Source organism: Oncorhynchus mykiss, chromosome 26, assembly GCF_013265735.2.
Source record: "Oncorhynchus mykiss isolate Arlee chromosome 26, USDA_OmykA_1.1, whole genome shotgun sequence".
Lineage (NCBI taxonomy): Eukaryota > Metazoa > Chordata > Actinopteri > Salmoniformes > Salmonidae > Oncorhynchus > Oncorhynchus mykiss.
Window position 1 is genome coordinate 7,400,779 of NC_048590.1, and position 25,861 is coordinate 7,426,639.

Below are 25,861 nucleotides of genomic sequence, written 5' to 3' on the forward strand. Positions count from 1 at the left end.
CCATGGAGATAGACAGTCCGATAACTGATCAGAGAACCATGGAGATAGACCGTCTGATAACTGATCAGAGAACCATGGAGATAGACAGTCTGATAACTGATCAGAGAACCATGGAGATAGACAGTCCGATAACTGATCAGAGAACCATGGAGATAGACAGTCCGATAACTGATCAGAGAACCATGGAGATAGACCGTCTGATAACTGATCAGAGAACCATGGAGATAGACAGTCTGATAACTGATCAGAGAACCATGGAGATAGACAGTCTGATTACTGATCAGAGAACCATGGAGATAGACCGTCTGATAACTGATCAGAGAACCATGGAGATAGACAGTCCGATAACTCATCTCCCTTTCATTCATTTGTCAACCATAATGATTTATTTTTTAATGTTTTATTTGTGACGAGCTGGTTTGCATACAATCAGGCTGCAATAGCCTTTATACTGAACAAATATACAGCATGGAGCGTTGTGACGTCTCTATGTCTAGAATATCCCAGCAGGCCGATTGGATAGCCAACCCTGGAGAAGTGAGTGGTCACTTGGGATAGGATAGTGAAGTGGCCAACCAGTGGAGCCGGTGTGCCCCTCATCACCAGATCAAAGGACTAATTGACCCTTTGACACTCAACAGGGGAGTGGACAGACAGGACAAATGACAGATCTGTCTTCCTGCAGCAGTTCATTTCCTCCAGATGGAACTAGTCTGTGAACTATATTTGGAGAATGAAATTTCGATTTGTTGAAAAAAATTTAATGTCAAAAACTATTTAGATTTGCATCTAAATGTAACCAATTCGCAAATAATAGACATCCTTTTCGTTTGCAATAACACATTTACGTTAATATCATGATAATTAATAGTGCAGTACAAAATCGCCAAAATCGAATAAATGTATCAAATAAAACAATGATTTGCTCATTTACAGTAGTGACTTCATAGGCCACCAATGTGTGGTCCTAACATTCAATACAGTGTGGTGAGAAAAAAAACACGGTAAACGCTCTGCTCCAAAATATATGTGATCTCACTTTATCAATTCGTTATTGAACTATATCAGTGAGTGAGGTTGTGGTTGTGGTTGTGGTTATGTTTTGGCCTGAGCCTGCCCTTCTCCATGGGGTAAGAACGTCGTCTCTTCACTGCGATCTAAACCCGTCCGTCTGTTGTTGGAACTGACTGATTGACTAACGGAACATCGTGCACTCCCATTCAAACAGTGATGAGTCAATCCCTGTGTTAAATTCAAAGTGAAACCATAAAAGTAGCTGGCCTGTAAACGAAAAGGAAAAGCAATGATTCATGAAAATTACTTTTGTGTCTTGTGTGTAACGGGAATCCACAAAAAAAAATGCAAAGGCATAGAAATGATCAGGTTTAAGGAAAGATAAATGAAAGCGCATCTAAGTGTGCTTTTTAAGTAATGTTCAAAACGGAAAAAATATGCTTACATTCAAACTGCTTAATTAAATTCATGTGGTTTGACCACCTCGATCACATAGTACACTATTTCACAATGATTAGGCTACGTTCAACATTTATCAACTAGGCTACTTCATCCAACAACAAAAAAACATGACTATTTCATAATGTCTTGCACATAATAACTATATTGATATCATAACAGAAAGCAAAACAGAATAAAAATATAAGTTGATTTTAAATTGTTCGAATGTTTTAACAAACAGTTTTCTTGAACTTTCTGACAGGCATTGTAAATCTCCTGACACTCCCTTCAGGCCTTCGCTCATTGGTCATCTCAGATAACAGTCCGGGTAAAGACACGCCCACTGGAGCATCAGGCCTCTTTATATGCAGCCCAGAGTCCTGGTTACGATCACGCCGCCAAGGGCAACTTCAGACTTCAGCTGCTAAAACTACACTGCGCCCCTTTACAGTGTCGCTGCGCTTCACCGTGGAACACTTTTATTCAGAGTGTTGGATCAAAACGTGCGCACTACAAATATTAGTAAATAGAAGACAGCTGAAGTGATCTCCGCCTAATCTCTTGGGATTTTGGCAGAACAGAACAGAAGAGTCACCATGGAGTTGCCGGATATTCCTTTCCCTATAACCTCTCCAGATGACTTCTACGACGACCCTTGCTTCAACACCAGCGACATGCATTTCTTTGAGGACCTGGACCCGAGACTCGTTCATGTGGGTCTCCTCAAGCCGGACGACCACCATCACAAAGAGGACGAGCACATCCGGGCACCGAGCGGGCACCACCAGGCCGGCAGGTGCCTCCTGTGGGCCTGCAAAGCCTGCAAGAGGAAGACCACCAATGCTGATCGCAGGAAAGCGGCTACCATGCGGGAAAGAAGGCGACTGAGCAAGGTGAACGACGCCTTCGAGACACTGAAGAGATGTACGTCTACTAACCCAAACCAGAGGCTGCCCAAAGTGGATATCCTGCGGAATGCCATCAGCTACATTGAGTCTCTCCAAGGCCTGCTTCGTGGGGCCGGACAGGAGGGCAACTATTACCCGGTGATGGATCACTATAGCGGGGACTCGGATGCGTCCAGTCCCCGCTCCAACTGCTCAGACGGAATGGTGAGAAACTGAACTGTCAAGAATTACGCAAGAATTACGCATGAATATTTTTGATCATATACGAGTGTTTGGTTGACACAAACATTAGCTGTTTTCAGTTTACTTATCGATATCATTGCTCTCTTTTAGATGGATTTCAATGGTCAGTCTTGTCCACCAAGACGGAGAAACAAGTATGATAGCACCTACTTCAACGAAGCACCAAATGGTAAGTGTTATTTCCAAGTAATGAACACTCATAAACAGCTTCAGAGCTACAGGTTACGATGACCAATTTGTCATAATTCCGGAGTCTGAAATGGAACACAACTACGCACACGGTCAATGTTGAGTATATTTGACCCAGTATATAAAACTCTTTAATTATGAATAAACAACATTTTCGTTTTGCTATGATGTGGTCACTTTATCTGACTTCATTTGATTAGATATGATTGTCATAATTTTCAACCTAATAGTAAAACCTGCTACTTGTAATAAAAACGTCAAATTAATTCTCATATTTTATTTCCAGATTCCAGACACAAGAAGAACTCTGTTATTTCCAGTTTGGACTGCCTGTCAAACATCGTGGAGCGAATCACCACGGATACCTCTGCCTGTCCCGCTGTTCAGGACGGTTCCGAGGGTAGCAGCCCATGTTCTCCCGGGGATGGTTCCATAGCGAGTGAGAACGGAGCCCCCATCCCGTCCCCGATCAACTGCGTCCCCGCCTTACATGACCCAAACACCATCTACCAGGTGTTGTGAAGTCGGGTCGGTGGACTGCATACAGTAATTGTACATTCTTCAAAACACAACTTATTCCTTATGGGGAGAGAAAATGCCAAAGACTTGCCTAAGGTCGCTACAAGGCTACACACCAAAGAAGATCCGATACCGGCTTTGAAAGACATTAAAAAATGACGGTGTCCAATTTCTTAAAGAACCCTTGGTCTACATTGGATAATGTGTGTGTGTGTGTGTGTGTGTGTGTGTGTGTGTGTGTGTGTGTGAATGTATGTGTGTGAATGTATTTATATTGTAGTAAGCCTATGCTATTCTAAGATAGTACAAGTCTGAATTCATATGAACGGATACCATTCTATTTGTGATCGACATAATTTAATTCAATGGATTATCTGTAATATGAACATTTCCAGTTGGCAAGGCGGAAACGCCGGAGATAAATGAATCCGGAAAGTGAGGACCATTTTCTATATGTGTAAATAAGAGCTGCTTTGCAAAATAAAGAAGAAGAAGAAGAAAAAAAACGAATAACACACAGGAAGTGTTTGTAATCATATTTAATGTTGCTCTTGGATTGTTTGTGTTAGATTTTTAACTTTATATTTATAATATCAAGAACGGAGTGAATTACATTTTAATAAATGTATATTTATATATAGATTGCATTTTCTATCATAATTTTTTCATGAACTCATTTTCGAAATGACATACCACTGTGCACGTGATATTAGGCGTACTATTTATAAAATGATTGATTCAGCCTCGTCATTATACGCTCCATCCTTCTGATACCGAAATAACGGTATTTGAACACCACATTATCAGTAATATTGTTCACGAAAAAACAACGCATTGATCAGCAACAGGTAGCCTGGCAGTTAACCCTCCTGCTGTGTTCCGGTCGAATTGGACCGATTTACAAGTTTTCTCTCTGTCAAATGTAGTTCATTTCATAAGGTCATAAGGTTCCAGGACTTTGTCCACACAGGGCATCTGAACACACAACATACATGTGGATGATTTTCAGAACGTTTTGGGTGTTTTATTTAACTTTTGTACACCTGCGGTGTTCCCGGTCAAAAATGACCAGTAGAAATGAATGGGTGAGACTACAATTAGTGTATAAAACTGAGTTCAGGCACATGTCCATTCATCAGATGGACACACTTCCTCTCCCAGACCCCCACATGCATGAGTGTTTGAGCACGCACACGCACACGCACACGCGCACACACACACACACACCTACACACACCTACACACCTCACTCCCCTTCTTGGCTTCCATGGCAACCCCCACGGGAACCTTTCCCCAATAGAATCTTTCCTCCACAGAACCACACCTGTTGGCATTCTCACAAACAATCGCAACATTGTTTCAATAATATATAGAACTTTTCTCGCAGCTCTGGTATACAGTATATAAGCTTTTTTTTAGTCATTTTGGACCGGAAACACAGAATTAATTAACATGAAACGAACACAACAGGAGGGTTAAGAGCGTTGGGCCAGTAACTGAAATACAGCTGGTTCAAACTCCGACATTCAAACTCCGAAATGAGCTTCTGCTAAATTATTTAAATGTAACATTAAACGAAAGCTATCACATTTTGGGGGATTTTGAGAAGTTGCATAGATTCTATTTTTTTTTTAGATTTGATTTTTTATTGAATACATGATGACATTTAGCTAACGTGTATTTTCTATTTGAGATGTTTCGCTGTTAGGTCTATCGAATAAGCCTACTTTAAAAAAAACATTAGTATTTTTACAATTTCCGGGGTAATTTAATCTAGGTTTATGATTTTACAGATAGCCTACAGTGAGTGATCATACAAATTCTCATAGAGAAATTATCAATAGGCTACATATTGATATCTGGATATCTGGATTCTAGAAAACATATATATTATTTGAAATTATTTTAAATCATGGAAGACTTGTGAACCCGCCTGAGTTAGGCTACTGTCGCCTCACAAGAGTAGGCCCACCCAAACTATATTGCGCGATGTTAAAGTAAATAAGATGTGTTTTATTGTGCTGAGAAAACAGTTAACACACAACAGCAACTGACACACACAGGAAGCGTCACTCTTTTTTATTTACAAAAAAAATACGATGAGAACCTAACAGTCCGGTGTGAGAGGACAGGACATGAGAACCTAACAGTCCGCTGTGAGAGGACAGGACATGAGAACCTAACAGTCCGCTGTGAGAGGACAGGACATGAGAACCTAACAACAGTCCGCTGTGAGAGGACAGGACATGAGAACCTAACAGTCCGCTGTGAGAGGACAGGACATGAGAACCTAACAACAGTCCGCTGTGAGAGGACAGGACATGAGAAGAATGCGAATGTGACAACATAATTCACATAACACGAAAGCAGACCGTAGGACATCCAGTGCATCTTGTCGGTTCCATGACGTGAGTCTAGCCGGTCTCTGGATGGCTGTTGCGGGCAGAGGCAGAGGCAGTTGTCCCTGCCGGTACAGAAGTGGGCAGCATGGCGGACGCACGCCGGTGCTGAGGCCTCTTGAGGTCGGCGCAGTTTACTTTCTGCGGCGGGCTGCTGCTCCCTTCTTGCTGCTGCAATGCGTCAACAGTGCAAACACACGTCAGGGGTCCTGTTCTGTTATGTAGGTAATGCCCTCTAGTGTCAAGCATTGGCATTAAACAGCAGCCAATGACATAGTCCCATTGGTGAACCATAGTTATAATGTATGATTTATTTACATGTTTAGGATAACATACCACGTGTAAATTACAATATCCAAAATAGTAGGTGAGCCCAACATTAATTCTGAGGTCAGGAGGCACTATTTTTTACAACGTTATTACTACCGTGAGAGTAAATCGTTTTTTAAAAGAAGCCTGTCATACAAGGGGGAAAAAAAGTTGTGTTTGATTTGATTATTTGTTCAAAATGTTGGACTATCTTTAAGCTATCCCAGAAACAGTGTTGTTGTTCAGTTTGCTATTGTAAAACACAGTAGATGTCGTGTTCAGTTTGCTATTGTAAAACACAGTAGATGTCGTGTTTAGTATACTATTGTAAAACACAGTAGATGTCGTGTTTAGTATACTATTGTAAAACACAGTAGATGTCGTGTTCAGTTTGCTATTGTAAAACCCAGTAGATGTCGTGTTCAGTATACTATTGTAAAACACAGTAGATGTCGTGTTCAGTTTGTTATTGTAAAACACAGTAGATGTCGTGTTCAGTATACTATTGTAAAACACAGTAGATGTCGTGTTCAGTTTACAATTGTAAAACACAGTAGATGTCGTGTTCAGTATACTATTGTAAAACACAGTAGATGTCGTGTTCAGTTTACAATTGTAAAACACAGTAGATGTCGTGTTCAGTATACTATTGTAAAACACAGTAGATGTTGTGTTCAGTTTGCTATTGTAAAACCCAGTAGATGTCGTGTTCAGTTTACTATTGTAAAACACAGTAGATGTCGTGTTCAGTTTGCTATTGTAAAACACAGTAGATGTCGTGTTCAGTTTGCTATTGTAAAACACAGTAGATGTCGTGTTCAGTATACTATTGTAAAACACAGTAGATGTCGTGTTCAGTATACTATTGTAAAACAGAGTAGATGTCGTGTTCAGTATACTATTGTAAAACACAGTAGATGTCGTGTTCAGTATACTATTGTAAAACACAGTAGATGTCGTGTTCAGTTTGCTATTGTAAAACACAGTAGATGTCGTGTTCAGTGTACTATTGTAAAACACAGTAGATGTCGTGTTCAGTATACTATTGTAAAACACAGTAGATGTCGTGTTCAGTTTACTATTGTAAAACCCAGTAGATGTCGTGTTCAGTTTGCTATTGTAAAACCCAGTAGATGTCGTGTTCAGTATACTATTGTAAAACCCAGTAGATGTCGTGTTCAGTACACTATTGTAAAACACAGTAGATGTCCTGTTCAGTTTACTATTGTAAAACCCAGTAGATGTCGTGTTCAGTTTGCTATTGTAAAACCCAGTAGATGTCGTGTTCAGTTTGCTATTGTAAAACACAGTAGATGTCGTGTTCAGTGTACTATTGTAAAACACAGTAGATGTCGTGTTCAGTTTACTATTGTAAAACCCAGTAGATGTCGTGTTCAGTTTGCTATTGTAAAACACAGTAGATGTCGTGTTCAGTATACTATTGTAAAACACAGTAGATGTCGTGTTCAGTTTACTATTGTAAAACACAGTAGATGTCGTGTTCAGTTTACTATTGTAAAACACAGTAGATGTCGTGTTCAGTTTACTATTGTAAAACACAGTAGATGTCGTGTTCAGTTTACTATTGTAAAACACAGTAGATGTCGTGTTCAGTATACTATTGTAAAACACAGTAGATGTCGTGTTCAGTTTGTTATTGTAAAACACAGTAGATGTCGTGTTCAGTATACTATTGTAAAACACAGTAGATGTCCTGTTCAGTTTGCTATTGTAAAACCCAGTAGATGTCGTGTTCAGTGTACTATTGTAAAACACAGTAGATGTCGTGTTCAGTTTGTTATTGTAAAACACAGTAGATGTCGTGTTCAGTATACTATTGTAAAACACAGTAGATGTAGTTGACTGACCATGCTGCAATACAATGTCAAGCCAATGCCACACTTACCTCTGTTATATCAGACCAGCTCAGGGAGAGATCCATATACAGTAATACTATAAGTATATTATTTGTCATCCTTGAAGAATGAAAGTTTTCCACACGTGACTCATCCACCCAGACTCAGACAGAAAGACTCTTCCACCCAGACTCAGACAGAAAGACTCATCCACCCAGACTCAGACAGAAAGACTCATCCACCCAGACTCAGACAGAAAGACTCACCCACCCAGACTCAGACAGAAAGACTCATCCACGCAGACTCAGACAGAAAGACTCATCCACACAGACTCAGACAGAAAGACTCATCCACCCAGACTCAGACAGAAAGACTCTTCCACCCAGACTCAGACAGAAAGACTCGTCCACGCAGACTCAGACAGAAAGACTCATCCACCCAGACTCAGACAGAAAGACTCATCCACCGAGACTCAGACAGAAAGACTCTTCCACCCAGACTCAGACAGAAAGACTCATCCACCCAGACTCAGACAGAAAGACTCATTCACGCAGACTCAGACAGAAAGACTCATCCACCCAGACTCAGACAGAAAGACTCATCCACCCAGACTCAGACAGAAAGACTCATCCACGCAGACTCAGACAGAAAGACTCATCCACCCAGACTCAGACAGAAAGACTCATCCACGCAGACTCAGACAGAAAGACTCATCCACCCAGACTCAGACAGAAAGACTCATCCACCCAGACAGACAGAAAGACTCATCCACCCAGACTCAGACAGAAAGACTCATCCACGCAGACTCAGACAGAAAGACTCATCCACCCAGACTCAGACAGAAAGACTCATCCACCCAGACTCAGACAGAAAGACTCATCCACCCAGACTCAGACAGAAAGACTCATCCACGCAGACTCAGACAGAAAGACTCATCCACCCAGACTCAGACAGAAAGACTCATCCACCCAGACTCAGACAGAAAGACTCATCCACCCAGACTCAGACAGAAAGACTCATCCACCCAGACTCAGACAGAAAGACTCATCCACGCAGACTCAGACAGAAAGACTCATCCACCCAGACTCAGACAGAAAGACTCATCCACCCAGACTCAGACAGAAAGACTCATCCACCCAGACTCAGACAGAAAGACTCACCCACCCAGACTCAGACAGAAAGACTCATCCACCCAGACTCAGACAGAAAGACTCATCCACCCAGACTCAGACAGAAAGACTCATCCACGCAGACTCAGACAGAAAGACTCATCCACGCAGACTCAGACAGAAAGACTCATCCACCCAGACTCAGACAGAAAGACTCATCCACCCAGACTCAGACAGAAAGACTCATCCACCCAGACTCAGACAGAAAGACTCATCCACCCAGACTCAGACAGAAAGACTCATCCACCCAGAATCAGACAGAAAGACTCATCCACGCAGACTCAGACAGAAAGACTCATCCACGCAGACTCAGACAGAAAGACTCATCCACCCAGACTCAGACAGAAAGACTCATCCACCCAGACTCAGACAGAAAGACTCATCCACACATACTCAGACAGACAGGGTAGCCTAGTGGTTAGAGCGTTGGGCTAGTAACCGTTGCAAGTTGCAAGTTCAAATCCCCGAGCTGACCCTGAACAGGCAGTTAACCAGGCGGTTCCTAGGCCGTCATTGAAAATAAGAATTTGTTCTTAACTGACTTGCCGAGTTAAATAAAGGTAAATAAATACCTCTGACCAGAATTAAAGTGTTATGACAATGCATTTCATTATTAGGACATGCATCAGATCATCATACTGTCGCTGAGGAGTGAAGAGAGTGGGTTTTGGTCCCAAAATGGCACCCTATTCACTACATAGTGCACTACTTTTTATCGGGAACCCTATGGGCTCTGGTCAAAATTAGTGCACTATATTCGGAATAGGGTTCCAACAGGGAGGCAGACAATGACTGGGAGAGGAAGGAATTCTGAGGGAGTGGGAGGCAGTACTTACTGTTTCTGAAGCTCATCAATACGATTTCTGAGAGAGATGACCTGAAAAAACAACACATGAGCGTGTTTAAACCAATCAGAAGCAGCAGGGAGGTTGCCAGTGGGCGTTACATTTGACCCATGACCTCTGGGTCGTTAGCGACACCTTTAAAGAGACAGCAGCAGTCCTGTTGGAATGACCTGTTGGGATGAGGTGGGAAACCAAGACTACTCTCACCGACACCCATACCCACTACAGCACTAGTGGACTAGTGTCTGGATCGGCACAGTCAATCTCTTCACAAGGGTTTGTAGTTGATCTGATGTCATTAAATCACAGGAGGGGAGGACGGCTCACACTAATACTGACCGGAAAGGAGCGAATAAAATGGCATCAAACACGTGTGTTTAATGAATTTGATTCCAATCCAACCATCCTACTCCAGCAATTACCACAATTTCCTCCCCAAATTAAAGTGTTGGACCAGTAACCGAAAGGTTGCAAGATCAAATCCCCGAGCTGACAAGGTAAAAATCTGTTGTTCTACCCCTGAACGAGGCAGTTAACCCACTGTTCCTAGGCCGTCATTGAAAATAAGAATTTGTTCTTAACTGACTTGCCGAGTTAAATAAAGGTTAAAAAAAAAATGGCTCAAAACCCCTTTATCTCACCATCTGGTGAATCTACCTACCACTGATGTAACAGTAAGAAAACCCCTTTATCTCACCATCTGGTGAATCTACCTACCACTGATGTAACAGTAAGAAAACCCCTTTATCTCACCATCTGGTGAATCTACCTACCACTGATGTAACAGTAAGGGCTGGTTTACTAGACACAAATTAAGCCTAGTCCTGGTATAAAAATCCAGATCAATTGAGAATCTTCAGTTACAGGTGTCTGGGAAACTGACCCTAAATGTATAATTAGCCTGTGTGTGCACAAAGTTGATCATTGTAATAGTAACTTGTTTTTGCCTGAAACTTGGTTTTCAGCATTGCCTTCTGTCTGAACGACAACCGGCAAGTCCTTCCTTACAGAATGAGAGAAAACGCGTACCCTCTGATTATAAATCAGTTGCCTTCTGTCTGAACGACAACCGGCAAGTCCTTCCTTACAGAATGAGAGAAAACGCGTACCCTCTGATTATAAATCAGTAGTCAATAAAATATATAAGAGAACAATAGCACAGGTTTTTACCAAAACAGGGAGAGGCACTTTGTTATTGTTTCAATTGCTGATTGCCACTTTAATTTCAATTTACTTCCTGAATTGTCTGAATTCAAAATTAAATTGACCCTGAACCATTTAGACTATAATTATTCTAATTATTATAACAATAACAAATCGTACTCCACTCGGTGTGGAAGAACTTGACTGGCCTGCACGGAGCCCTGACCTCAACCCCATCGAACACCTTTGGGGATGAATTGGAACGCAGACTGCGGGCCAGGCCTAATCGCCCAACATCAGTGCCCGACCTCACTAATGCTCTTGTGGCTGAATGTAAGCAAGTCCCCGCAGCTATGTTCCAACATTTAGCGGAAAGCCTTCCCAGAAGAGTGGAGGCTGTTACAGCAGCAATGTTCCAACATCTAGTGGAAAGCCTTCCCAGAAGAGTGGAGGCTGTTACAGCAGCAATGTTCCAACATCTAGTGGAAAGCCTTCCCAGAAGAGCGGAGGCTGTTATAGCATCAAAGGGTGGGGACCAACTCCATATTAATGCCCATGACTTTGGAATGAGATGTTCGACGAGCAGGTGTCCACATACTTTTGGCCACGTAGTGTATGTATCTACTACAGATTGCCCCTTCAAATTATGTGGAGAAAAAAAAAATCGATAATATATATATACTTTTTATTGTATTCAAAAAATACTTAATTTAAAAGTGAATTGACTCCAACCCTAATGTATAATAACGGTCATTTTGCATAGTATCTCTATGGAAAAAGCACATTAAAAATGTAAATGTAAAAAAATCACTCACCTCATACTTCTGCCTCTTGAGTTTCTCAATGTGTTCGTACTTCTCAGACTCCAGTTGGTGCATCCACTCCCATAGATCCTTGGCCTTGTCCCTGCAAAGGACAACACATTCAGGAGGTTGGCTCAAAAAACGGCACATTTCTGTGATCTGAAAATGACCACAGCGAAAGGAAGTATTCTCATAGTCTAGAGATGTCTACAAGGAATATTCTAGTTCCTCTACAACTATGTCAAAGGGCTCAGGTTCAGGACTCTACCTCTTTTTGACTAACACAGAAACAAACATATCCACGCTCCCACCGAGACGAACATCTTACTTTAGCTTGTCCTCGTTCAGATGGTCGATGTTGAGCGGTTTGCGTCGCTCCGCCAGGATCTTCTTCTTCTTCTCTCTCTCAGTCTGCTTCTTACCTCCTCTCTTAGTGTCGGCCTGGGGAGGTGACAGAGCAACGGCAACAGGTTCAGAGACACACACACACACATAGGGAATATAGCCTGGCTGCCCATCCACATCACTCAGGCCCAACGCCACGGCCACTAATGTTTCTTCTGGATCTCTTTGAGTAAGCGAACACATTCTGACCCGTTCTGATTGGTCCCAGAAACCGATGGGTTGGGACAGAGCTGGCCTACACGGATAAATGAATGGCGTCATGTTTGACGTCAGCACAAACGACTTCTAGGATGGCAGATCGATAGAACAACGTAATTAAATTCAGGATGAGTTGTCAGGCAATGGGAAATAAGGGTGGGGCCATTTCAGATTTCGTCAGATCTGTGTTGAACAAGAGGTTCAGAGCTACAGTTCTTAATGACAAACAATCTGTAACATCAATCATGTGACGTCTCTCTCTCTCATTATCTTCCAATCCTGTTACGTTGTTATATGATGTGTGTCGTTTCATGGAACCAACTAGGACTGAAGCATCCACTAATTAAACTTTAAAACGTGTTTCCAGAAGAGCAGGTTGGCTGTGATGAAGATAGGTCTATGTTTTCCAAAGAAGTACACTCTATATGTAGGGAACGAGGTTGTGCACTTCCGAATGGTGCAGCGGTCTAAGGCTCTGCATCGCAGCCATCACTACAGACCCTGGTTCAATTCCAGGCTGTTTCAGAATTGGCCGTGATTGGAAGTCCCATAGGGTGGCGCACAATAGCTCCAGTGTCATCCAGGTTATGGTTTGGCCTGGGTGGGCCATCATTGTAAATAAGAATTAGCTCTTAACTGACTTGCCTAGTTAAATAAAATAATAAGTAGGAAACGAGGAGAATTTTGAGAGGCCCTGGATTTGTGTTTAGCGTGGTGTGTGTGGAGGTCACCTGACCTTCTGCAGTGAGCTGCTATAGCTGGAGCCCATGTTGGTCAGAGCTGACTTCTTCTTGGCGTCATCATCAGCCTTTCTCCTTTGATCCATCTCCTCCTTCTTCAGCCTCTCCTCCTGTACAAGCAACCACCAAACACTCACGTTAAGTAACCACAACAGCCACGTTAAGCAACCACAACACCCACATTAAGCAACCGCAACATCCACTTTAAGCAATCACAACACCCACATTAAGCAACCACAACACCCACGTTAAGCAACCACAACACCCACGTTAAGCAACAGCAACACCCATGTTAAGCAACCACAACACCAACGTTAAGCAACCGCAGCATCCACTTTAAGCAATCACAACACCCACGTTAAGCAACCACAACACCCACGTTAAGCAACCACAACACCCACGTTAAGCAACAACAACACCCACGTTAAGCAACAGCAACACCCACGTTAAGCAACCACAACACCCATGTTAAGCAACAACAACACCCATGTTAAGCAACAGCAACACCCACGTTAAGCAACCACAACACCCATGTTAAGCAACAGCAACACCCACGTTAAGCAACCACAACACCCACAACACCCATATTGAGCAACCTCAACACCCATGTTAAGCAACAGCAACTCCCACGTTAAGCAACCACAGCACCCACGTTAAGCAACAGCAACACCCACGTTAAGCAACAACAACACCCACGTTAAGCAACAACAACACCCACGTTAAGCAACCACAACACCCACGTTAAGCAACCACAACACCCACGTTAAGCAACCACAACACCCACGTTAAGCAACAACAGCACCCACGTTAAGCAACCACAACACCCATGTTAAGCAACCACAACACCCATGTTAAGTTACCACAACACTCATATTAAGCAACCACAACACCCATATTAAGCAACCACAACACCCACATTAAGTAACCACAACACCCACGTTAAGTAACCACAACACCCACGTTAAGCAACCACAACACCCACGTTAAGCAACCACAACACCCATATTAAGCAACCACAACACCCACGTTAAGCAACCACAACACCCACGTTAAGCAACCACAACACCCATATTAAGCAACCACAACACCCACGTTAAGCAACCACAACACCCACGTTAAGCAACCACAACACCCACGTTAAGCAACCACAACACCCACGTTAAGCAACCACAACACCCATATTAAGCAACCACAACACCCACGTTAAGCAACCACAACACCCACGTTAAGCAACCACAACACCCATATTAAGCAACCACAACACCCACGTTAAGCAACCACAACACCCACGTTAAGTAACCACAACACCCACGTTAAGCAACCACAACACCAACAACACCCACGTTAAGCAACCACAACACCCACGTTAAGCAACCACAACACCCACGTTAAGCAACCACAACACCAACAACACCCACGTTAAGCAACCACAACACCCACGTTAAGCAACCACAACACCCACGTTAAGCAACAACAGCACCCACGTTAAGCAACCACAACACCCATGTTAAGCAACCACAACACCCATGTTAAGTTACCACAACACTCATATTAAGCAACCACAACACCCATATTAAGCAACCACAACACCCACATTAAGTAACCACAACACCCACGTTAAGTAACCACAACACCCACGTTAAGCAACCACAACACCCACGTTAAGCAACCACAACACCCATATTAAGCAACCACAACACCCACGTTAAGCAACCACAACACCCACGTTAAGCAACCACAACACCCATATTAAGCAACCACAACACCCACGTTAAGCAACCACAACACCCACGTTAAGCAACCACAACACCCACGTTAAGCAACCACAACACCCACGTTAAGCAACCACAACACCCATATTAAGCAACCACAACACCCACGTTAAGCAACCACAACACCCACGTTAAGCAACCACAACACCCATATTAAGCAACCACAACACCCACGTTAAGCAACCACAACACCCACGTTAAGTAACCACAACACCCACGTTAAGCAACCACAACACCAACAACACCCACGTTAAGCAACCACAACACCCACGTTAAGCAACCACAACACCAACAACACCCACGTTAAGCAACCACAACACCCACGTTAAGCAACCACAACACCCACGTTAAGCAACCACAACACCCACGTTAAGCAACCACAACACCCACGTTAAGCAACCACAACACCCACGTTAAGCAACCACAAAACCCACGTTAAGCAACCACAACACCCACGTTAAGCAACCACATGTTGGTTAAAAATAAAAACAAACTGAAAGTACATGTTGAACTGATGTGTTTGCCTGCAGAGTTTAGGCTATACAGACCTCACGTCTGGCCTGGCGTTCCTTGTCCTTCTCAGTGCGTACCCTCTGGATCTCAGCCCTCTCTGACCTGCGTTTCTCCTGAGAGGAATAGAACCACAGACACAGTTGTTCACCGGTCTGCCAGCAGAAGACATGGCTTACTGTAGCCTTGTTACTTGGGCTAAGAGATAGGTTGTTAGGCCACCAGAACACATGGTTTACTGTAGCCTTGTTACTTGGGGTAAGAGATAGGTTGTTTACAGGTCTACCACCAGAACACATGGTTTACTGTAGCCTTGTTACTTGGGCTAAAGGATTGGAATTAAGTTCTAGAAGTTCTTCAAGACAGAAGCCCAAAATTCCCAGAAGGTCAACGTCGACCTATGTATCAGTTTGGGCTCCATTCCGTAAGTCAAGCATAGTTTCTACTCCTGAATTTATGCCTGGTTCTACCAGGGTTGATGTCAATTCCATTTCAATTCCAGTCAATTCAGAATGTTAACCAAATTACAACTCCAATTCCAAATGTTCCTAATTGAAAAGAATAGAAGAAGAATTGTAGTTGTAATTGCAGAGTACTTCCTGAATGGTCTGCAATTTAAATGGATTTGACTCCCAAACCCTGGTATGTACACCTGTATTTACAGCTGTAAAGGCGAGGTAATAACAGCTCACAATTCTGGACTTGAGGGCGATAAGCTCCTCCTCCTCCTTCTTCCTGTTCTCAAAATGGACGTCGATCAGCCCCTGCAGCTCAATCAGGTCTTTGTTCTGACGCTTCTTATGGAGGTCCTGTTAAAACAACAAAAGTTAGAGAGAGATTACAGTCAGAGAGAGATTACAGTTAGAGAGAGATGACCTCAAGTGTTGTATCAATGTACCAGACCTAAACGGTTGCTTTCTTTTGGCCAAGGATGTTTTAGTTCAGGAAACAGGATTTAGGATAAAATATTTATAGTGTACTTACGTCAAAGTCCACCTTCTCGCCATCAGGGACCTTAGGGACTCTATGGAATGTCAAAATATGCCACGTAAGTTATATCTAATGCTTTTAGGACAACTCAGCAAAATTCACCTGGTTCTGGAGCTGCCACTGTTGGTTCTGTCCTTATAAAACATTTAGCATTCAAGCTACAGGGTTACAAACATGTGGAAGCCAGGGTCCTGGACTTCCGGTTAAAATTCAGTTTCTGTTCAGTCAATTCACCAATTAAACTGAAATTCTAGCGAATTCCAATTCCTTCAATTCCTCCTTCACTTGTTTTTTTCCTTCCAATTAGGACAATTGTAATTGTAATTTCAGTTTACTTCCTGAACGGATTGACTTGATCCCAACCCTGACGAACACACATACACCGCTTGAATTGGTTGGTTTGACATGAATGTTGGATAGAAGTTCTACTCACTTGAACTTGGGCTTCTCCTCTGTTCGGTAAGAGCATTGTAAACGTGGGGGGAAGAATATATTACAGTGTTAGAGAGATATCACATAACCAGTGACAAAGATCTCAAGCAACAGACCCCAAAAATGGAGGTTCGGTTAATCAAGGGGACATATCCGTGTGGACACACTTCGTGTTACATCTCTGGGCCGCAGTTTCAGGCTACTTTTATTCACTTAGAAAAAAATAATAACTCATTCATATTATAATAGGAAAAGTAAACCGTTTTGTAGGTTTTACTTTCAATTTCACGATGTTAATTTGGTATGTGTTAGTGAAAAAAAAAGCTGTTAACATGTATAATAACAGATATGTACAGTGTAGGTGCTTGTAAAGGATGAGTAGGACAAGAGTAATACTTTACTATTCACTATGTAGGATCTCTATGCTATTTATGACTTCCATTCTCCTTTCCTTCTTCTTCATTAGAACTACTTCATTGTCAGAATTAGACTCTTTCTACATTCCATTCTCCTTTCTTCCTCTTCATTAGAACTACTTCATTGTCAGAATTAGACTCTTTCTACATTCCATTCTCCTTTCTTCTTCATTAGAACTACTTCATTGTCAGAATTAGACTCTTTCTACATTCCATTCTCCTTTCTTCTTCATTAGAACTACTTCATTGTCAGAATTAGACTCTTTCTACATTCCATTCTCCTTTCTTCTTCATTAGAACTACTTCATTGTCAGAATTATACTCTTTCTACAATCCAAGACTGAATTCTGTTCTTGGATGATACATGTTAATTCTATTCCAAAAGTCAAGTTGGTGATAGAAATATTCATTAAAATCAGAAATTACAATGAATTGTCAATAAGTACCGAAAACATCGTTGCCATTGTGATTAGATTTTGGCTTGACGTTCACACTCAAAACAGGTAGAAACCACAAGCAAAGCAACAGCAACACTCTAGCAGTCAGAGAAATACAAAGTACCATCTTGTTCTCCTTCCTCGACTGGTTTGGCAGAATGTCATGCAGGAAGAGAAGCAGACAGAGCAGACATGAACATAGGAGTCACTGCAGCATTTCATATTCCGTCACCCTTTCTCACGCTGTCACAACAGGTCTGTTTGCTGTCATTTCTCATATAGGCCACTCAGGCCGTAGTTTCGCGTGACAGACTTTTCACGTGAGATTTGGTTCTTGGTTCCCGAGATTACTCAGGCCTTTAACTTTCATTAATTTGTTGCGAATATAGGGGAAAGATATTTAGCAGGAGACTACATTTGGGCAGTGTTTTGCTACTGGAGCACGTGGACTCATGGACAGGGTCTCTTTCTCCAGTCTTGCGATAGCGTAAACCTCCTGAACTGGGAGAGGAGACTGACACAGTGCAGTCTGTCCAATCAGAGGTACACATACAACTTTAAGAACTTGAATACACATACCTTCCTCTTCATAGGCCTCTGCATGCAGCAAACATCCAAAGCAAGAGCAGAATAGATATCATGATTAGTGATATATACTGTACATAAGCTCAGGACAAGCTGTCGGTGCCCGCCAGGGTTGCAAAGTTCCCGGAGAGTTCCAGAAATCTTCCAATGGGATTTCTGAAGAAGAAAACTGGAAATTCCCAGAAGTTCCCAGAAGTTTACAACCCTGGTGCCTGCTAGCGCATTCAGTACACATTCAGTTGACTAGGCACAGCTCTGCAGAACATTCACTCACCCAAATTGAGGTGTTTATGACCAGTGTAATACACCATACATTAGAGTAAATGTGGCCAGAAGTACACTTCAAGAAAACAGGTAAATATGAATATGAACTATAACAATAAATAATTGATATACAGTATTATATTAAATGACACCCCAATGTGAGAGATAAACAAGTTGTTAATTAACGGTCATCAACTTTCTGCACCGTTCCTGTAATCAGTCCTTTATAGGTTAATAAAATAGGCTTTTCAGACAAGATCTCAAACGGGGCAAAGAAAGCTCCTTTTATATGAGGAAACGTCATCCTTCATCCGTGCCGTTGCGGTAATGAAACACAGGTATAACGAGGTTGAAGGAATGAGGGACCACCTTCCTCAACATCATCTCTGTCATGGTGAAATTAGGACCATTGAGGAAGAGAGGTGGGCATGGATGAAAAAAATACCGTAATCCACATAAAGTCATCAGGTTATTTTGGAGCAGGATTTAAATATGTTAATCAGGTTATTTTGGAGCAGGATTTAAATATGTTAATCCGGTTATTTTGGAGCAGGATTTAAATATGTTAATCAGGTTATTTTGGAGCAGGATTTAAATATGTTAATCAGGTTATTTTGGAGCAGGATTTAAATATGTTAATCAGGTTATTTCGGAGCAGGATTTAAATATGTTAATCAGGTTATTTTAAATATGTTAATCGGGTTATTTTGGAGCAGGATTCAAATATGTTAATCAGGTTATTTTGGAGCAGGATTAAAATATAATAATCAGGTTATTTTGGAGCAGGATTTAAATATAATAATCAGGTTATTTTGGAGCAGGATTTAAATATGTTAATCAGGTTATTTTGGAGTAGGATTTAAATATGTTAATCAGGTTATTTTGGAGCAGGATTTAAATATGATAATCAGGTTATTTTGGAGCAGGATTAAAATATAATAATCAGGTTATTTTGGAGCAGGATTTAAATATAATAATCAGGTTATTTTGGAGCAGGATTAAAATATAATAATCAGGTTATTTTGGAGCAGGATTATAATATAATAATCAGGTTATTTTGGAGCAGGATTTAAATATAATAATCAGGTTATTTTGGAGCAGGATTTAAATATGTTAATCAGGTTATTTTGGAGTAGGATTTAAATATGTTAATCAGGTTATTTTGGAGCAGGATTAAAATATAATAATCAGGTTATTTTGGAGCAGGATTTAAATATGTTAATCAGGTTATGTTGGAGCAGGATTTAAATATGTTAATCAGGTTATTTTGGAGCAGGATTTAAATATAATAGTCAGTTACTTATGATGGAAGCTTCCTTTCTTCCATTGAGCATTTTCATCCATTTGCCATATTCAAAACATTTCTAGAAAGCAACCTCCAGGTTCTAATACATTCCCATCATATACAGAAAGTTTAGAGCACTACAAAATCAGGGGCTCATTATCTTTTCTCCAGTTGCATTCTGGGAGAAGCAGCTCCCGGTGAGGTGATATGGTAAGTATGTAAGATAGCATCTCCCGGTGAGGTGATATAGTAAGAATGGAAGATAGCAGGCATTGGTTTAGCTTTAGTTTCTTGCACCCTTACTAGTTTAGTAAATATTCCCAGGTAGGGCTAGAGTATATATTCATCCACAAGCCCAATGCATCTGCAGCATCTAACACCACATTCATCATTAACCCCTAGCTCCTACCACTGTCTAGGCACATCTAACACCACATTCCTCATTAACCCCTAGCTCCTACCACCTGTCTAGGCACATCTAACACCACATTCCTCATTAACCCCTAGCTCCTACCACCTGTCTAGGCACATCTAACACCACATTCCTCATTAACCCCTAGCTCCTACCACCTGTCTAGGCACATCTAACACCACATTCCTCATTAACCCCTAGCTCCTACCACCTGTCTAGGCACATCTAACACCACATTCCTCATTAACCCCTAGCTCCCAACACCTGTCTAGGCACATCTAACACCACATTCATCGTTAACCCCTAGCTCCTAACACCTGTCTAGGCACATCTAACACCACATTCATCATTAACTCCTAGCTCCTAACACCTGTCTAGGCACATCTAACACCACATTCCTCATTAACCCCTAGCTCCTACCACCTGTCTAGGCACATCTAACACCACATTCCTCATTAACCCCTAGCTCCTACCACCTGTCTAGGCACATCTAACACCACATTCCTCATTAACCCCTAGCTCCTACCACCTGTCTAGGCACATCTAACACCACATTCCTCATTAACCCCTAGCTCCCAACACATGTCTAGGCACATCTAACACCACATTCATCGTTAACCCCTAGCTCCTAACACCTGTCTAGGCACATCTAACACCACATTCATCATTAACCCCTAGCTCCTAACACCTGTCTAGGCACATCTAACACCACATTCCTCATTAACCCCTAGCTCCTAACACCTGTCTAGGCAAATCTAACACCACATACCTCATTAACCCCTAGCTCCCAACACCTGTCTAGGCAAATCTAACACCACATTCCTCATTAACCCCTAGCTCCTAACACCTGTTTAGGCACATATCAGATCTCATCCTCATTAACCCCTAGCTCATACCACTGTCTAGGCACATCTCAGATCTCCAAGTGCAGAGGGGCTAGGGGCTAGGGCCTAGGGGTGGATTTGGGATTGATCATGATCGGTGATATTAAAGAAGCAGTTTGAGAGGAAGCAGCTGAAGCCATTCAGTGAGGCAGAGGCGTGCTTGAGAAAGTACATGAACGTGTATTGTAGCTGTGACTAATACTCATACTAGACTATGGGTATACAGTACTAATATAGAGTACATAGTATACTATGGGTATACAGTACCAATATGCACACCGCACTATGGATACACAGTACTAATACACATAGTATACTATGCATATACAGTACTAATATACAGTACATAGTATACTATGCATATACAGTACTAATATACAGTACATAGTATACTATGGGTATACAGTACTAATATACAGTACATAGTATACTATAGGTATACAGTACCAATATGCATACTGCACTATGGATACACAGTACTAATACACATAGTATACTATGCATATACAGTACTAATATACAGTACATAGTATACTATGCATATACAGTACTAATATACAGTACATAGTAGACTATGGATATACAGTACTAATATACAGTACATAGTAGACTATGCATATACAGTACTAATATACAGTACATAGTATACTATGGATATACAGTACGTAGACCAGGGGTGTCAAACTCATTTTGCCCCGTGGGCCATGTTCAGTACCCCCCCCCCCCCCCCCCCCCAGTACTCAAACCAGTCCCATGAATCAGCTCACAGGGGATCCAGTATGTTTGACACCCCTGATGTAGACGATATAAATATGCTTTCTTCATAGAGGGCAGTTATGAAGAGGAGGCACCTCCAGTAGCTCAACAGTTAACATTAGTGCCTCAGGGGTTTGAGGTGGAGACAGGGGGGGGGGGGGGGGGACACTATCAGGAGGGACTATACACTATATTAGTAGGTCTCATCTATGTCTACCTGGGGGACAGGTGTGGTTGCACGAGGGAAGGATGAATTAATAAGCTACGCCACATACCTTCCTCCTCTACAACCTCGGGCTCAGGCTCAGGCTCGGGTTCTGCCTCCTCCTCTACCTCCTCTTCCTCTACCTCCTCCTCTGGGGCTGCCTCGGGGGCTACCTCTACTTCTACTACCTCTTCTTGGGACACGCAGCAGAGCACACAGCATGCAGCGGGAAACCAGGGGGAGGAAGGGTTTCGGAGAGAGGTTAGATATTTGTTTATGAACGCGTATAAGGAGGAGAGAGAGAAAATCTGGTTAGGGTTGTAGGATGAAATTAGATTACTTCAGTTTTAAGAAGGAGGGATGAGAGAAGAGAGGAGAGGACAGTACTGTCCTGCTGGGGTGTGTGCAGCGAGCAGTGATGCTGAGAAGAACAGAAAGAGAGGAATGAGAGAAGAGAGGAAAGAGGGATGGAAAAAGATGGGTAGATGGCATTAATAAGATGAAGTGAAATGATACGTTATGAATGATTGATGGTTTTCTGCATACCGGAGATACCTGATTTTGAAAACGTGTCACATGACCAAAAAAAAAATGTGGAATTCCTTATCGCCCAATCACATTTTTCATTCTTTTTTAAGTTTTCTAAAATCACTAAAAAGTCACTAAGTTAAAACAGTCACCCTTTAAGAAGTGTTTGACAAGCCGTTTGATAAATCAAACGTGATTAAGCGCAGATAAAACAAACGTGATGATGATAAATGATAAGCAAGCAGGGATTTTGTGAGATTGTTATTTTTTCTTTTTACAAACGCTTGATCAACAATGACAGACTTTATTATCTAGGGAATTCAGTTGATCACCGGACAAACAAAGCAATAAGTATTTCCATTCCACCTGACGAACTGGTACACGAAGCTCACACACAGGGAAGGCTGTACGGGTATCACTATGTGTGGCTGCATACTGTAATGTCATTGTGGTTGCTAAGTTACAACAGAGAAGCAAAGCGCACCACTGAAGGTCTGAGTCCATGTTAAATCTTTGCTTCGTTGTGGGAAAACAGACATGAATCAAATCAAATCAAATTGTATTGGTCACATACACATGGTTAGCAGATGTTATTGGTCACATACACATGGTTAGTAGATGTTATTGGTCACATACACATGGTTAGCAGATGTTATTGGTCACATACACATGGTTAGCAGATGTTATTGGTCACATACACATGGTTAGCAGATGTTATTGGTCACATACACATGGTTAGCAGATGTTATTGGTCACATACACATGGTTAGTAGATGTTATTGGTCACATACACATGGTTAGCAGATGTTATTGGTCACATACACATGGTTAGCAGATGTTATTGGTCACATACACATGATTAGCAGATGTTATTGGTCACATACACATGGTTAGTAGATGTTATTGGTCACATACACATGGTTAGCAGATGTTATTGGTCACATACACATGGTTAGCAGATGTTATTGGTCACATACACATGGTTAGTAGATGTTATTGGTCACATACACATGGTTAGCAGATGTTATTGGTCACATACACATGGTTAGTAGATGTTATTGGTCACATACACATGGTTAGTAGATATTATTGGTCACATACACATGGTTAGTAGATATTATTGGTCACATACACATGGTTAGCAGATGTTATTGGTCACATACACATGGTTAGCAGATGTTATTGGTCACATACACATGGTTAGCAGATGTTAATGCGAGTGCAGCAAAATGATTGTGCTTCTAGTTCCGACAGCGCAGTAATATCTAACAAGTCATCTAAAAATGTCACAACAACTACCTAATACACACAAATCTAAAGGGGTGAATGACATATATACAGATAAATATACATATAAATGTATATGTGGAAGAGTGATGGCTGTGCGGCACAGGCAAGATGCAATAGATGGTATAAAATACAGTATATACATATGAGATGAGTAACGTTGTGTGAATCTGACTTCATACAAAGCTAGCTTTCCAGTGCAGTTAAGATGTTTATGAGCTTCACATTACAGACATTTGAAGGGAAGCAAAAGCGGTTGTTAATTAGTCATAAAATATCACACAAATAATCTATTAAAAAGACTTGCAAAGCAGGCATTGTCAAACACATTTCAGATTAAAGGTAAGAGTCGACAAATTAGTAAGAGTGGAAACGCCATGGAAACCGAATTGTCTGTTGTTGTTGTTGTTGTTGTTTTTTTTTTTACCTTCCTCGTCTTCAGTTTCCGCAAAAGAAATATGGTGAAACAAAAAACACATGTCATTTCTCAGATCATAAATTGGTCCAATCCTTGACCTGAGACATTGCTCTATAGGAGACATTTCTCAGATCATAAATTGGTCCAATCCTTGACCTGAGACATGACTCTATAGGAGACATTTCTTAGTTCATAAATTGGTCCAATCCTTGACCTGAGACATTGCTCTATAGGAGACATTTCTCAGATCATAAATTGGTCCAATCCTTGACCTGAGACATTGCTCTATAGGAGACATTTCTTAGTTCATAAATTGGTCCAATCCTTGACCTGAGACATTGCTCTATAGGAGACATTTCTTAGTTCATAAATTGGTCCAATCCTTGACCTGAGACATTGCTCTATAGGAGACATTTCTTAGTTCATAAATTGGTCCAATCCTTGACCTGAGACATTGCTCTATAGGAGACATTTCTTAGTTCATAAATTGGTCCAATCCTTGACTTGAGACATGGCTCTATAGGAGTCTATAGCCTTGTCCCAGGTCAAGTCAGAATCATGCTGATCATACATACTATATAATATCCTACATTACTGCATAAATTACACGCTATTTGTGAGTTTGACAAAAAACATTTATTCAAACCCATGCGTATATAATTTGCATTCTCTAAATAATAGCACATCTTCACTTGAAGGCTCATCTAGGGTTGTATCCAGTCTAGGAGGACAGGACAGTATACTATCATCTAGGGCTGTGTCTAGTCTAGGAGGACATTATACCATCATCTAGGGCTGTGTCCAGTCTAGGAGGACAGGACAGTATACCATCATCTAGGGCTGTATCCTGTCTAGGAGGACAGGACAGTATACCGTCATCTAGGAGTGTATCCAGTCTAGGAGGACAGGACAGTATACCATCATCTAGGGCTGTATCCTGTCTATGAGGACAGGACAGTATACCATCATCTAGGGCTGTATCCTGTCTAGGAGGACTGTATACCATCATCTAGGGCTGTGTCCTGTCTAGGAGGACAGTATACCATCTACTAGGGCTGTGTCCTGTCTAGGAGGACAGGACAGTATACCATCTACTAGGGCTGTGTCCTGTCTAGGAGGACAGTATACCATAATCTAGGGCTGTGTCCAGTCTAGGAGGACAGTATACCATCATCTAGGGCTGTGTCCAGTCTAGGAGGACAGTATCCTAACATCTAGGGCTGTATTCTGTCTAGGAGGACAGGACAGTATACCATAATCTAGGGCTGTGTCCAGTCTAGGAGGACAGTATACCATCATCTAGGGCTGGGTCCAGTCTAGGAGGACAGTATACCATCATCTAGGGCTGTATCCTGTCTAGGAGGACAGTATACCATCATCTAGGGCTGTGTCCAGTCTAGGAGGACAGTATACCATCATCTAGGGCTGGGTCCTGTCTAGGAGGACAGTATACCATCATCTAGGGCTGTATCCAGTCTAGGAGGACAGCATACCATCAT

The 25,861-nt window shown here is 41.8% G+C and overlaps 2 protein-coding genes across 24 annotated transcripts in view; one reads left to right on the forward strand and one right to left on the reverse strand.

Moving 5' to 3' along the window:
* Positions 1 to 1,834: 1,834 nt before the first annotated feature.
* LOC110526828 (myoblast determination protein 1 homolog 1) lies at positions 1,835 to 3,956 on the forward strand. Its single transcript, XM_021608016.2, has 3 exons — positions 1,835 to 2,567; positions 2,697 to 2,775; positions 3,082 to 3,956. The coding sequence occupies exons 1-3, from the start codon at positions 2,052 to 2,054 to the stop codon at positions 3,315 to 3,317; spliced, it is 831 nt and encodes a 276-aa protein (XP_021463691.2). The 5' UTR covers positions 1,835 to 2,051; the 3' UTR covers positions 3,318 to 3,956.
* Positions 3,957 to 5,378: 1,422 nt separating this feature from the next.
* LOC110526832 (troponin T, fast skeletal muscle isoforms-like) overlaps positions 5,379 to 25,861 on the reverse strand; it is a 33,447-nt gene continuing 12,964 nt past the window's right edge. Inside the window, exons 4-17 of one of the 23 annotated variants that reach the window (XR_005039658.1) lie at positions 24,372 to 24,380; positions 22,200 to 22,322; positions 18,318 to 18,335; positions 17,863 to 17,883; positions 16,887 to 16,905; positions 16,448 to 16,487; positions 16,156 to 16,272; positions 15,502 to 15,579; positions 13,178 to 13,291; positions 12,167 to 12,279; positions 11,851 to 11,941; positions 9,884 to 9,924; positions 5,605 to 5,884; positions 5,379 to 5,568 (exon numbers count right to left, since the gene is read on the reverse strand). Coding sequence is in view for 22 of the 23 variants with exons in the window: in XM_036963310.1 (XP_036819205.1) it covers positions 5,848 to 5,884; positions 9,884 to 9,924; positions 11,851 to 11,941; positions 12,167 to 12,279; positions 13,178 to 13,291; positions 15,502 to 15,579; positions 16,156 to 16,272; positions 16,448 to 16,487; positions 16,887 to 16,905; positions 17,863 to 17,883; positions 18,318 to 18,335; positions 22,200 to 22,322; positions 24,372 to 24,380 (821 nt within the window). In the remaining variant the exon portion in view is untranslated. Of the gene's footprint in view, positions 5,885 to 9,883; positions 9,925 to 11,850; positions 11,942 to 12,166; positions 12,280 to 13,177; positions 13,292 to 15,501; positions 15,580 to 16,155; positions 16,273 to 16,447; positions 16,488 to 16,886; positions 16,906 to 17,862; positions 17,884 to 18,317; positions 18,336 to 22,199; positions 22,323 to 24,371; positions 24,381 to 25,861 lie in introns of all 23 variants that reach the window. The other 22 variants (XM_036963311.1, XM_036963310.1, XM_036963313.1 and 19 more) reach the window with 22 other exon arrangements.

Bases quoted from the DNA above. Each gene is read 5' to 3' on its own strand.
- LOC110526828 (XM_021608016.2), top strand. From the start codon at position 2,052: ATGGAGTTGCCGGATATTCCTTTCCCTATAACCTCTCCAGATGACTTC. The intron at 2,568-2,696 runs GTGAGAAACTGA...GCTCTCTTTTAG, and splicing joins CCAACTGCTCAGACGGAATG to ATGGATTTCAATGGTCAGTC. The intron at 2,776-3,081 runs GTAAGTGTTATT...TTTTATTTCCAG, and splicing joins CTTCAACGAAGCACCAAATG to ATTCCAGACACAAGAAGAAC.